The following is a 14,948-nucleotide window of genomic DNA, read 5'->3' on the forward strand; positions in this document are numbered from 1 at the left end:
GCAAACGGGGTCCAAAATGACTTTTGCACGGCACCCTACTAACTGGTCCCCAACCGTGTACCAAATTTGAGCGCAATCGGCTCAGCCGTTCTCGAGATCTGGAAACGCCCCCTGCACGTGCGCACGTGCAGTAGCACCCTAACCGCAACACATGGGAATGCATTGCCTGGTGGGTGCCTACCTGTATGCCAAGTTTCAGCGAAATCGCCCCAGTAATTACCGAGTTACTGAAATGGGAACAAATTTGGCACCTCTTATTGTTGTATTTTGCACGTGCACTGGGGGTGACCCACATGCATCGAGAGTATCCTATTTTGGGTGGAAGAGATGCTGCTACCCTATAAAAATTACCGCAAGTCAATCGTCCAAGCGGCTGCTGAGATATGAGCCTCTCAAAATCAGGGCTGCGGAGTCGGAGTCGGAGTCGGAGTCGGTCGGAGTCGACAGTTGTGGCCGGAGTCGGAGTCGGAGTCGGAGTCGATTTTAGAAACCCGAGCCGGAGTCGGAGTCGGAGTCACCGAAAATCTGTCGACTCCGCAGCCCTGCTAGGTCTGCGGAGTCGGAGTCGGGAGTTGGAGTCGGTCGGAGTCGACAATTCTGCCCGGAGTCGGAGTCGGAGTCGGAGCTGGTTTTTGAAAGCCGGAGTCGGAGTCGGAGTCGGAGTCGCCGAAAATCCATCGACTCCGCAGCCCTGCTCAAAATCACTACTTTTGCAAAACAGCTTGAAACACCCTTGACTTTTCACGTGGCACGTGCCACGACGGTCACTGAGATGTATCAAAAGTAGTCAATTACGGGGTAGAAGGGATGGGGCTACCCAACAAAAAAGACCGCAGGCCAATCGGTCCAGCGGTTGCTGAGATATAAGCGTTACAGGCCGGGCCGGGCCGGGCCGGGCCGGGCCGCTCATACTGAGATTTTTCCGTTATATTGAAAAGACTCACTTCGCTCGCTGCGCTCGCTCGCTCGTAATAAATGCCGTGTATTTAAAGCCCAAATGTAAAACTGACATACAAGCTTAAAAAGCTGTACCACTATAGGCACTTTGTATTATACAGAGCCTGAAGAAACTTACCATTAAAACATAATTGATGCCGGTATCAGTTAACTTCGTAATGTGAACCCAGATACCCTGTATTCAAAAGGATATAGGTACACCCGTTATGACTAAAATAGTGGAATATAAATGATATAAGACATAAAACATGAATAAATATGCCGGAACACCAATTACACATATTCAAACTAGCGGTATAGGAAAAAAGTGTTTTTCCACCCCACATAACGTTCAATGGCATGACCATTGACCACGAGGGGTGACTCTAAAACTAGAAATCCGATACAGATACACACAAAAAATGTAGCACACGAAAACACAACAAGAATAAGAGCACGTACAGAAAACAACGTAGACAGCACACAATATACGGCATCTAAATCACGAAAGACAATGAAGGAACGTAATAATTCAATGAGCTAGCCCGACAATGTTAAAAAGCTACATAAAAGATTATCTATTAGGCTATTAATGCACAATATCTTAGACCCGGTTTTGCGTAGGACTTCATAACAATGGCACGCGGTATTTCCGAAAACATTCAGGGATCTTTAGCCGAAAACATTAAAGTGCCTAAAAAGTGCTGGCATATGCAAATATTCACTTGTTTAATGTACTATGTTAAAATCCATTCTAATCACGATATCAAAAAATACTGCGATTATTTAACATAGGAATGTAGCCGTTAGCACATACAATTTCAGTAGCCACAAGAATACATACATTGCCACTGAGTTGCTCCTAAAAAGTAGCATAAATAAGCAGGAAGCATAAAATGGTAAATGAAGCACACAATGGTTTAATGTACCTATTGCATGTAGCAACTATCTGCACCTAACGCCCATCCAATATCACAAAAGCACGACCGACTGTGGCGCTACAAAATATCGATACATTTGTTTCACGAGCCTAGGCTGAGCGCAATGGCACCGATCACCCAATCACTTGTCAAAAAGCATCATTTATACGCGAAGCTTTGACAATACCCCGTCATGTATCACGTCTTCATTGGGTGATTGAATATCTGTTTGAAGGATGCGCCACCTGTTGAGACCATTCTACAGTCTCCATGGGAGATAATGCATTTCAGATCCCTGTTGGGCCCTTTTCAGCTTGCCCCAATACGGGTTACACGTTAAATCACAGAGTCTCACAGTGCGTGACGCTATGCGGTACGCACTCGGTATATGAAACCGTCTGCTTTACCGTTCTGAATTTGCCACCCTTTCCGTTCAGGGGCGCTCGCCACTTGAGGCACGTTGGTCTTATGGTATGAAGCACTGACGTCGCGCAGAGAACTGGGGTAAAGCTCACACACACCCGTGTAAAACTGTGCGCATTGAACTGTCGGCTTCGAGGGCTAGCCCGTAAGGCTAACCGTTGTGTTGTCAATATCGCACGCTCCAATAGTTCGATGGAGTGATGGAGGAGCTCAGAGTAAAAGTGCATACGATTGACGGTACACGGAAGAGGAGAGGGAGAGAGATGTAGCGAAGAAATACAAATACTTGCGTGGAAGCTTGACTAGACGATGACCGTTGCATCTCAGACGACTTTAAAAAGATAAAATCGGATCTTGCCTGTTCTCTTCTGCTATGATATCTGAAAATAGATGTGGGCTGGTGTCAATCAATAGCTCAAAACGTTATTTTCACTTGTAAGTTTTCTTATGTCTTTAAAAAGGTAAACAATATGCTTGTCCATGGACGAAAATACAAGACAAAAAATCTACACATTGTCCTTTTATACGGTTAGGAGAGCGAATGAAAGGGAAAAACGCAATGGGCATTTTGTGAACCCCTGGAAGCAGCAATTTTACGAGCACGAAATACGACTGCGATTCCAACTCTTCTCCCTGCCTTCCATACGGTACGAACACGTTTCGAATTGTAAAAGGAACTCATCAAGCGCGCATCGTACCTTCAGTTTGCTCACTACCCAGACGTAGGGTGCGGTAAGGCAGCATACGCTTGACGGACCGCCAGGGTGAGGTCAAGCGGCGAGCCCCGCTAGCAGGCACCACTTACCACTGATGATGGTTTGCCAGGGCAGCATCACGTAGGTCAGGTAGGTGCTGAGCGGCAGGCTGGACGTCCGCTTCGTCTCCCTCCAAAAGTTGAACGTCTGAGAGAAGCCGCGCATGGACCAAATCGGGTTACAGACGCCGTCATCCAGCTCTGTAACAACAACAGGAACGATGGCGTTAGATGTAGAGCGTCATCAGAGACAGCGCGTCAACAGTGTCACCAACGCTATCACAAACCGCACGTCATCAGGTATCGCACCACAGCAGAAACAGCACGTCATCAGCGTCATCAGGGAGAGTATGCCATCAACAGCGTCATCAGACAGTTCGTCATCAACGTCGTCAGGGACAGCACGTCATAAGCGTTATCAGCGTCAGTCGAGGACGTCATTGACGCAAAGCAACAGTCGGCGATGCCTGATGACCAAGGCTGTGAGAAGACACAGCCCCGCTGAGGTAGAGATTTCTATAATTCATTGTTGTTGATTTCTCAAAAAATGTTGGTTCATTCTCTCCAGGAACCCGCACAAGTTTTTGTTTGTTTGCTTATTTTTTTTTTTTGTTCATTTGGATTTTAAGTGAGCCAACTGCTATGGCTGCGACTAGGTCATTTAGCGCCCATTCACATATTTTGCGATTGAATACACATTAAAAAAAGGATAAAGAAGCTATAATTCCGGTCCCTCTATGACGCAGTCGCTGGACCTGACAGGCTGCGGATAGTTGTTATCCGTAGTGGCTAGTGCAGCATAATAGCACCAAGCGAATGCCGAGCCCGAGGTCGTAGGTAATAGTTGAGTGTCGAAACTGAGACGGACTCCGTCTCTGGTTTCCATGCGACTAATCTCTCCTTCTCACTCCAGCGACAAACAAACCATAAAGCCCCGCAGCTGTCTGAGGGACGCGAGGGCCTACCCCTGCCCCGACCGACCGCTCCCCCTACACCCCTCCCCTCTCACGGGGACGACCGAACCTGAGACGGTCCGGCAGTACGACACCCTCACTCCCTGCCCCGTCCCCCTGGGGAGGGATCCGGCACGTTCGGGGCACGTCTGACGGCCGCGGTGCGTTCTCTGAACAGCTGTGGCCGGGGCTGGCGTGGCTGCCGAGTGCCGAGTGCCGGGGCTGCCGACTGCCGAGTGCCGGGCCGGCCTGGCTGCCCGGCTGGGTCGGGTCCGGGGTTGCAGCATGGGGTAGTGGGGCTGTGCCGGAGCCGCCTCTGCCGGCCGCTGTAGCTGCGACGTGACCTGCACGCCACTGACCCCGTGGGACAATGCAAAAGAAACTTCGTCGACGACTATTTTATGGACGTCTTTTAGAATTCAGAGTCTAAATTTTCAACATCAAATGAAAGTTGCGAACCAATGATCCCATCCGTATTCCAAAGAAGCGATGACAAAGATGGCATGGTGGAAACGATATATGAGATGAGTCTTCAGTTTCGTACGAGTGATGAGTGACTAAACCAAAACACTGGTGATCCGGAAACTGATTCAACAAATAACGACCATATATTCCCGGCCGTGTTCCCCGTTCTCACTGTCCGGAAGCGGACCGGTCACACACGGAGGGCAGTGGCGGCGGAACACCTTCAATTAAGCGGGGGGGGGGGGGCACTGCCGACTTTTGGTCCCATTCTTTCCATGCAACGCCCATAGGGCTAATGTTAAAATGCCAAAATCAAAGGGGGGCACGGTGCCCCGGTGCCCTCCCCGTTCCGCCGCCTATGACCAAGGGTTTCCCAAACGGGCCCCAGCCCGCCGCTAGCCGACCTCGCAGCTCTCTCCCCTCCCCTCCCCTCCCTTCCTCCCCCTGCACCCTCCCCAGCTGCAGCCCAGACAGCCTCAGGCGTCTCGAGACTGTGCATTGTGCGATGCCGCCGCGTGGCACTTAGTCTACGACCACTGCGAGATAGTCAAGTTAAATTCGCTCTTGACCTGCTTATATTGTTCACAAAACAATCCATCGAAGTAATGAATACCTCTGCCGGTCTGCCCGGCCTGGCCACTGCCATTGAAATTGAATTCAGCGAAAAAGAAAAAGACATTAATTTCCAGCTGACTACCTATCAGAGGCCAGTTATACTAACAGAAAAATCGCCGAGTGCCCAAATTTGTGTTGCCTTCAGTCGTCCCCAAATTTCGCATCCAGGCGAAAAAAGTCTACTCCTGTTAATATTAAAGGGACCCTCCCACCTTCAAAAAAAGTTAATAAATTGGCATAAAAGTGTGTCGCTCGGTTCAGAAAGAGCGAAAACGAATATCTACCAAATTTCATCGAAAAATATTCACTGGTTTTCAAAATATTAGACTTTAAATTTTGTTTACTTTTTGGGATCTCCGCTGTTCCTAGCGACTTTATTTGAAAGTGCGGCATTTGTTGCGCGCAAAGCAGCATATACCACCGCGTGCTACCAAACGTTTTAATAAAATATTTAAAAAACGTTACATCTCCTCTGACGTCACAAATTCTAAGGGGGCATACCAATGCATTAGCCCCTTAGAATCCGAAAACTGCAAGCTTGAAATTCCATATCTCCGAATTAAAGCATTTTTCGATATTGTGAGTGCCCAAACCGGTATTTTCAGGCCATGGCCACCAATTTGGCTATCTCAACTCAAAACTAATGTTAAGGTGGGATGGTCACTTTAATATCAGCCAGCCTAACTTGTTTTCACAATAGCGGTTTTGTCGCGTGATTAGTTGATCGTGAGGAAGGCTTTTAGAAATAAGAATACCGGCAGCCGGCTATTTTTCTGTTCATAAAACTGGCCTCAAACGAGGAATAATTAGAAAGAGGAGCTGTGAGCTCAGCATAGATTGAATGGCGGATCCAGATGCTCTGTGGTCTAGGCATTGGATGCTACGGTAGTGGCATAGGTAGTAGGTACTCTTCCAATAACTATCCACACTGCAATAATTCCTCCAATTTGGCATCCTTACGCGTTGCTATGGAATTCAATGCACGTTTTGTCTCATGGAAAATCGTTCCCTCAGTAGCTGTTACCCAAGGAAACCGGCACAGCTCTACGACGGCTTCGCCCAAGTTAACCCGTGCGGGGCTGGGGTCTCCAGCCGAACGCGCGGGGCTGGGGGGGGGGGGTAAATTTTACCCCCCCTGTTATCTCCCGAACTAATGGTCCGATTTGGAAAATTCAAACGCCAATCGAAAGCTCTCATCACGAACTACTAAAAACATGTACTTAATTTAAAGTTTGAGGTCAAGGTCAAGGTCAGGTCAAGGGTACAAATTGCAAGTTTCTACAGTATCGGCCTTGCACCGTAGTTGCCGAAGAATGGAGTCATGGACTGAGACTGATCGCCCAAAACGTGTTCTTAGGCTACCAAGACAATATTCGTTGCATACAATATCATTCAGAGGTCAAGGTCAAGGTCAGGTCAGGTCAGGTCAGGTCACCAAAAAACAAAATATAGAAAAGGGCATGTGCGACACATGTTTTATGGGTCATTTTACTCATAGAATTCAATAGGCACACTCAATAAGTGATATGGACCACCTCTGGATGAATTTCAGGTCGAGGTCAGGTCAAGGTCAGGTCAAGTGACGTCAAATTTTGAAGTTGGTTGTTAAGGCCTAAAAAGGTGTCTGTCTGATGCAGTTTTCACGGCGAATCGAATGGTGCTATTTTTGTTTCCGTACGAGGTCTAGAACTTCCAAAAAAATCATTTTTCAAAAATTTTGTGTGTCGTGACGTCATAAAATTTTGAATAACTCCCACATTTTTGAACCGATTCTTCTAAAATTTGGTATGAAGGTGCACATAGACCACTTCTCTGACATATATTCCGGTTTTTTCGATAGACTCAAAATTTTGGATTTTATAATGATTTTCCCAAAAAAGTTAGTTTTTTTAACCCTAGAACGCCTAGGGGGGGGGGTTGTATCAACCCCCCCCCTGAGGTTTTTTCGAAGTGCACGCTAAACGGCTTGTCGTAGCGGGCTGAAATTTTCAATACCCTCTGGGGCAACCTTTGCGCATCTTTTGCCGAAAATAAATTGATCGGGTCATGTCAGGTCACGGAGTTATGACGTCATAAGAGGTACAGCCTCCGGCCGGATTTTCACAAACTGAGTGCCAACGCCCGAGGTTTCCTGCCGGTGGTACGGACATCGGTTGATGGATCGTGATGAAACTTCCCATGCATGTTGGGGCAAGTATTGGCTATCATATGGTATAAGAAATTTGACCGGGTCAGGTCAGGTCACGGAGCTATGACGTCACAAGAGGAACAGCGTCCGGTACTATTTTTGAAAAGCGCCCGAACCACTATTTTGCTAATTCTTGTCACCTCAATGGGAATATGCAGCAATATTAGCTTCTATAGGAAGCAAATGGACCTCCCAAATCCAAAAATACAATCAGATTTCAAAAATTTAAATTTTGATTTTTCGAATTTCTGCCGCCGACTGTGACCTTGCCGACTTCCGGCGCTCCCAACGCGCCATTTTTAGAGCTAGGGAAACGAAATACATACCAAACGATAGAGAATTGATCAAGGAACACGATAGTGAAGGTTTCAAGTCGATATCTCCCACCGTTTTGCCGCAATCGCCGCCAAAATTTGAAAAAAGTATATTTTTCCGAAAATTTGACCTTTGACCGGTCAAAAGTAGGTCAAATGTTGACCTAGGACCAAAAAATATACCACCAATCGCGAGATCTCGTTGAGAGCAATCCGTTGGTTTTTTCCGCTAAGCTCTACGACCTTCCGTTTCGAAACGCCAGGGGGGGGGTCGTAACAACCCCCCCCCCGGTCGTTCGTGTTATGAGAAATGGCCTGGTCGTGCGAGGGTTAAAAAAAAATTGAGGCCAAAATCCAAAATTTTCAAAAAACCGAGATAGCCATTTGATAGACAAAGTAAAATTACGTATAACCTTTTTTGTTACGTCTTGATTCCTTTAAAAATGAAGATGTTAGCGGCGTTTGAACTTTTGCCGTTTTTGAGGCGAAAATGGCGAACATGACGTCACTAAAACGTCAATTTCTCAAAAAAATTTCCGACGGATTTCGCTCAAATTTTCAGGGAACGTGTCAAATTGATGTAAGAAAAGGTACTGAAAGTTTGGCGGCGCTGCGCGCCGCCGTTTTTGAGATATCGCAAAAATTCGCGAGGGGGGTAAAATTTACCCCCCCCCCCAGCCCCGCGCGGGTTAAACAACTAGATCCTCCATTGCACAGATGCAAGCCCGAAAGCAGAGCCAATCAATCGACCAATCAATGAACTACGATGCCAAGCGAGCCACATCCCCAGCCGTCTAGAAATCAGTAAAACGCTCATTTTGCATGACCCTGAACTGCCATCATTGAAATTTGAAGAGTAACTATGCACATTGCAAGACTTTCTCAGACGCCGTCTAGGCGGAAAGTGTGAGCCAGTTGTCTGTCAGTTGCCAGTCGATGCCAGTTTGGTAGAGCCGGTCGCGGGCCCATGGCGGCCGCGGCCGGGCCGGTGCCGCACCCTTCACAGCTCCCAGCCGCCGCCGCCAGGGTATTGAGCCGCCGCGCCGGTGCCCCTCGCCGCCCGGTTCACGATCTCAGTCGTGATCGAGGTCTGGCCGACGGCGGACCGTAACGAACGCGAGTGGTAATCGGGACCGGTCACACACGGCATCAAGGAAGGAGGAGAACGGGTGAGTGAGAAATAATTCAGGAATATCTATCTTGCACTGATTGGGGTTCTTGAGTGATTGTGATTTAAAATCAACTCGGTAAGTGTGATTCGTGACAAGCACGCGTACGCAGGAGGTGTTGCACGACCGCCGCCAAGTCACGCGAGTACGATGTTGCATGTTCTCTTATTTATTTGCGACTTGTTTGGACTTAACAAGTCGTATGTGATACCTTCGGACTTCTTCCTGACCTGAATGGTCGTGTTTTTCTTTCACAGACTGTGAGTTGTCTGAAACAAAGCCCAGGAGGATGGCAAGACTGAAGGGCTGCTGCTGCTGCGGTCTGCGCGGCGGTGCGAAGTCTGTCGGGGTGTTCTTCCTCGTCATATCTCTGCTGATGCTGATCGGAGTCATCGTCGCCTGGGCCGTGTGCTACTCGGTACCGACCGAGTCGCAGGGCTTCGGCGTCGACACGCAGGAGGGCACGTTCGGCCTGAACGTGGGCGAGTCGCGCTCGGTCATCGGCGGACGCAGCGAGAAGGTCGAACTGAACCTGGGAAAGCTGGGCCGCTACGGCGCGTCCGTGTCCGACAGGGGTCACGTGTCGCTGCACACTCCCGGCGGCGAGCTGCGCAGTGACAACAACCACCTGGTGCCCGGTCTGGACGGTCTGGCCAAGGGGGTGCAGATCGCGCTCATCTGCGGCACCGTATACGTGCTGCTGGCGGTCATCTTCAACAGCCTGCTAATCCACGGAGTCGAGTACGACTCCAGCTGCGCCGTCCTCGCCTGGTTGGTGTTCTACGGCATCCACTTCGTGCTGCACTCGCTCGTGGTTGTTGGAGGTCTCATCGCTTGCCTCGTGATGGTCGGCAGCGTGAACGTCAACGGCGTCATCCTTCCAGGCATCATCGGAGGCGTCGTCGACATTGGCGTCTGCGTGCTGCTCTGGTTCTGGTGGGTGCTCGTGCTGACCTTCTACCGCGAGCTCCGCGATGCCACGCGCGGCTTCAAGTACCAGCGTGAGGTGTCTCTGCAGGATTCGCCCACTCCACTCGTGTGCACCCCGAACGGCCAGCTCATCAAGGCTGAGGAGTGTGCCTAGAGGCGGGCAGCCAGTACCACGAGGCACGAGCAGCGGGAGATATGGAGGTGCCGGACAGGAACCGGAGTCAGGACCTGGGGTCCGGGGACGGGACGGGGGAGACCCCCTGGTCTCTGCAAGTGTATGACAGTGCTCTGTGATGTTTTAGAAGCGAGTGATGTTCCGGGGACCGTTGTGACGTGTCTGACTCAATGCGGCGCGGTCATGACCAATAAGTAACTGTGTTGGGAAACGAGGTGTATTTTCCGGCATGTGTTACTGATGCGTTTGTTTTCATCACTTGCTTAGTTTGTCGTCTTCATTGGCGTTTGAGTCCACGAGGACGCGTGGCGTTTTGCACCTGCAGGCTGCCCCCTTCATGTTTAATTCAGAGCTTCTTTAGACGAGCGGTGACGTCAGAAGCGGGCCGTAGCCGCGGATTAGTTCAGAGATTCTCGCGGAGTGAAGTACTACGCTAGTAGCGTTACGTGAAGTTGTTGGAAAACAGCTAGCCTAGATGGGGGTAGCGTGTCAATTTCATGTCACCGTCCATTCATTATTAAATAAACACGATTTGTCTATAACCCTGCTTGTGTTGTTGAACGAAATTCGAATGACGCGGTTTAAATATTATCACATCCTGACGTTATTGTTTTATTGGATATAATTATAGGCAAGTTCGAGAGCTAGTGACATGCCTGAAGCAGGGGGTCAAAAGATCAAATCATCCGTCCAAACGCCGAGGTGAAGAAAACCGAGAAAAAAAGAACTCTTAGACTGCAGAGCAAACCAGGGAGTCAGGGACGCACACAAAACACAGCACAGGCGGGGAATTAGGAACAGGAAGGTCCTCAGCGTAGGCTGGGGGCACAAAGGGAGATAAGCACAGACTGGAATAAATACCAGTGGGTCAGAGCAAGACTGTGAACAACTAATGTAGAAAATGTGAATAATTTGCTGCGAGCTATAGCAGCTTTATAGTCAGCATAGACATACGTCTACTTCAAGATAGCATGGCCAAATGGATGTCTTAACCTGCGCCCCGTAGGGCTATCGGCAAACCCTACCACCCGTAGGGGGGGGGGGGCGTTTCGGCCCCCTAAGATCTCGGAAATTTACCGGCCGATTTTCAAAATTCAAATGGCGTTCGATAGCCCCACCGGCGAACTACCTTGTGACCAAATTTCATTGACCTCGGTCCAACCGATGACGTCACAGGTCAGGTCAAAGGTCGGATTTTCACCGTTCACAGGCATTTCAAGAAATGTGTTGTGAAATCGAGTACCTAAACTGGTAAGTTATTGAAAACCATCGATGGTACATTGCTCGTCAAACAAATACTTTGCTATCTGAGGTCACTGATACCAGGTCAGGTCACAGAGGTCAAGTCACTGGGGGTCACAATATGAAAGTGTCGTGTGATACATGTTTTATGGTCCATTTTACATGACAAATGCGATTATGTGGGTCAGACAGCCTTTGGGGCCAGCTTGGGTCACGTTTTGGTGAAGGTCAGGTCAAGGTCAGGTCAAATTAGGTCAACTTTCAATGGAATGCGTTGTTTGAAAGAGTTAATGTTAAGGTCAACGAATGTCATCGGTTTCATACCGACACGATAAATATCATTTTTGGCGCGCCCGGAAAAAGTAGGTATGGTTGTAAATCTTATTATTTTAATTGAAAAGCAATTCATTGTCGACCGGCGGTTTAAGGACGAACGCATATGTTTGGCTGACTTTGTTGATGTTTTAACCCGCGCCCTGCTGGGGGGGGGTGTTTGAACACCCCCCTTGTGGTTTTTCGCGAATATCTCAAAAACGGCGGCGCGGAGCGCCGCCGTTTTTGGTACACCTTATCATACATCAATTCTACACATGTTGTGAAAATTTCAGACCAAAGTCATTCAAGGTCAGGTCACCAGGTCACTTGAAGTGACCTCACCTCATAAAAAGTTTCAACGTCTGTCATAGCTACACCGAGTGACCGATCGCTTTGAAACTTTCAGCGATTGCTAAGAGCAATAGCATGTACAAAATGTACATCTCAGAATTTTGATATCGATGACCTAAGGTCAGGTCAATTTTGCGACCTCCCCATTATAAGTCAATGGGAGAAAATTGAAATGCGCCTCTTTTGGACGAAAGACATTATAAACACTCCCAAACACTGAATTACAAGTGGTTTAGACACACTGAACATGAAAATGGTGTCTGTGACCCCTGTTTATGCCCTGAGGTCATCTTAGGTCACGAATGGTATCTAACAGTTTTTCGCAAATAACTTTTGATAGAGGCACGCTAGAGCGATGAAAACGCCTTAGATGTGTTCAGCTCGACGATACGAATCGACTGATATGCAACATGAGCCTTTCCGGTCAGGTCATGACCTTGACCTGAGGTCAAATTTTCAAATTGACCTTTCAAGGTCAAGTTATAGTTCATTCGATGCGTCTTGACGAAAGGAACACGATGACGGTAAAAGTAAGCTCGTACAAGGCCTGGGTCAAAAGTTATTGCAGAAAATCTTTCCGAAAAAAATCGGCTATTTTTGCAGTTTTTGCCCCCTGCAGGCAAAACCGTTGACGTTAGGTCAAATCTGAGGGAATTACTCAGAAAGGGCGTTAAAAGGGCTATCGAATGCGCTTTTCCGCGGCGCTGTAGCTCTATTGGTTCCCGAGTTATGCGTTGGCTTCTTGGAAATTGTCGACATTCGACCTGGAAATCGGCGAAATTTTGCCTTCAATGACCTCTGGTGACCTGACCTTTGACTTGACCAAAAAAGTGACCGAAGTGATTTCGTCATTATTTTTGGCGCTCTTTCGAACGCCGCCTTCCGCGTATCGCTACGTGGCCCAGGAGCCGAGTTAGAAGGGGGGGGGGGGTGTTCAAACACCCCCCCCCCAGCAGGGCGTGGAAATCCAGGACCCCCAGCCGGGCGCGGGTTAAGGCGCCATTTTTCAATGGAAAAAATAGTTGCTGCTAAGAAAAATGCCATAGATAAGTATATAAATAGATGGACACCACTGGTGACACGGGACTTCCATCTGTCCATCTGTGTCCATCTAAGGAAATCTGCTGCGGCGACCCAGAGCCAGTTAGGGAGGGGAGGGATAGGGGATGGGAATGAGAGAGCTGAAGTGTAACGATGGCGTAGCGTTGAGATGCATTATCGCTTCGTGTCGCGCACTGTCTGGGCACGAAATTTGTTGATTTGGTAATAAATACAGGAGGGGAAAAAAAGAGTAGCTATAAACTTTTTCTAGCACCTTTGAAGGATATGCTTATGTATGGAAAAAACAGTCAATGGTAACACACAAGCCTTAGTTTTCGCGATTCTTCTCGTCGTGGTGTGGTTGTTGTGATGTGTTATGGATGTGCTCTGTTATGGATCTGCTATAACTGTTATAAAAATGCAATTAAGGCCTGGCTACACTATGCGTTTTCTTCGTGCGTTTTTTGCGTGTTTGCGTGTTTTGCGTGATATCGTTCTAGAAAAAAGAACGATATTACGTTTTTGTGATGTTTTTCACCTGAAATTTTAGTTACATAAGAGTTATATTAGCTTTTGTATATAACCAAAGTAAAAATTATATTGTTTATAACTTTTTCCCTAGAACGATATTACGCAAAACACGCAAACCTGCAAAAACGCACGCAGAAGACGCATAGTGTAGCCAGGCCTTTATTGTTAGTAGGCGTTTAAAAAGTTATCGTAATGTGTAGTAGCCTCGTAAGTCAGAAATACAGCCGAAATGCATAAAAAAGGTCAAATTTCAAAGTTGATATTTTGCATAAAATGGGTATCGATTCGATGCAGCTCGTCACGGGGAGTCTAATATTGTTCTCTGTTTTGCTCTACGTGGTCTAGAATTGCCAAAAATTGAGTTGGAAAATTTGACGTCATTATTATTGAACAGTTTTTTTTTTCGCTATAACGTGGCAAAAAAACGAGATATTGATCTGAAATTTGGTATGTAGATAGAAGACGGTAGGTACTATCACATACATACATATATTCCGGTTTTTCGAAACTCAATTTTTTTGGGCACTTATATCCAAAAAAATTGCTTTTTTGATTTTTGGGGGTCAAAACTCAAAAATTTCAAAAATCCGAGATAGCAATTTTGTATCCCTGTCAATTCTACACCTTTTACGTCTTGATCATTTTTCCGTATCTTCAAAGCTGTAGGCCTGACACTCTTCTCGCGAAGGTCTTTTTTCGGTCGAAAATGGCAGAACATGACGTCATTCTGACGTCATTTGTGGCCAACCTATCATAGCCTCTGGAAAACATTTTGGTCACAATGTGTAAAATTGATGTCCGGAAGGGTCCTGAAAGTTTGGTGGCGATATCTTAACCCTCGCATGTGTAGGGGGGGGGGGGGGGTCGGATGGACCCCCCCCCATGGTTTTTCGCGAATAACTCGCGTAAAAAGCGGCCGATCGCGACGAAACTTTCAGTACCCTCACATTGATCAATTTTACACCTACCCTGAAAAGTTCATGACCCTGACCCAAATGACCTTTGACCTGTGACCTCTTTTCCGAGACCATGTTTGGCCGGAATCGCGATTCTGCGTATGTCGGCTCGCATTAGCCGCGCGTTTGCAAGCATTTCGTGGTTTCAAACGTTCAAACATGTGATTTGATGTTGCTTCCATGCATTAGGGTGGGTGTCAAGGTCACCTGAAGGTCAGGTCAGGTCATTGACCTTTGGTGACCTCGGGTGACCTCGGTTCACTTTTCGAGCTGTACATGTTTCTAGGCTAGTTTTTGGAGCTGAATTCGAATTTAGCAACCATTCGAACATTTACAAAGTAGTTTTGGTGCCTTCGTAACATGTTACGAAGCTGTCAGAGGCGGTTGACACGTACTACGAATACCCGTCACGACGCCTACTGGTTGACCTGACCTGACCTGACCCGACCTGGTCTAAATGCTTAAAGACATCATCTGTGATCAAAACTAACACGATATTCGTGATCAGCACCCCGAAAAACCCCTCAGCAGCCACACTTTACGACTTTCTAACAGGTCCCGATTTTCCCGACTTTGGGTCATTGACCTGACCTGGAAGGTCAACCAATGACCTAGGACCTTAAAATTGGGTATCATCGGCTTCCTCTCGTCACGGGCAACACGCTCGTTT

General features: G+C 47.7%; 1 protein-coding gene and 1 long non-coding RNA gene across 3 annotated transcripts; one reads left to right on the plus strand and one right to left on the minus strand.

Annotated features, from left to right (window-relative positions):
• Nucleotides 1-1,032: 1,032 nt before the first annotated feature.
• Nucleotides 1,033-3,235, minus strand: LOC122392794. Its single transcript, XR_006258590.1, has 2 exons — nt 3,085-3,235; nt 1,033-2,659 (listed from the first exon to the last, which is right to left on the minus strand). It is a non-coding gene; the product is annotated as an uncharacterized LOC122392794 (long non-coding RNA).
• Nucleotides 3,236-8,509: 5,274 nt separating this feature from the next.
• LOC122392803 lies at nt 8,510-10,384 on the plus strand. Of its 2 annotated transcripts, none has more exons than XM_043388078.1 (2): nt 8,510-8,737; nt 8,995-10,384. In XM_043388078.1, exon 2 carries the CDS (start codon nt 9,027-9,029, stop codon nt 9,819-9,821), a length of 795 nt encoding a protein of 264 aa, XP_043244013.1. In that variant the 5' UTR covers nt 8,510-8,737; nt 8,995-9,026; the 3' UTR covers nt 9,822-10,384. The 2 variants fall into 2 exon arrangements, with proteins under 2 accessions (XP_043244013.1, XP_043244014.1); XM_043388079.1 differs by having other exon boundaries at nt 8,534-8,740; nt 8,993-10,384.
• Nucleotides 10,385-14,948: the final 4,564 nt, after the last annotated feature.

Source organism: Amphibalanus amphitrite, unplaced genomic scaffold, assembly GCF_019059575.1.
Source record: "Amphibalanus amphitrite isolate SeventyFive unplaced genomic scaffold, NRLGWU_Aamphi_draft 000502F_arrow, whole genome shotgun sequence".
NCBI classification, from domain to species: domain Eukaryota; kingdom Metazoa; phylum Arthropoda; class Thecostraca; order Balanomorpha; family Balanidae; genus Amphibalanus; species Amphibalanus amphitrite.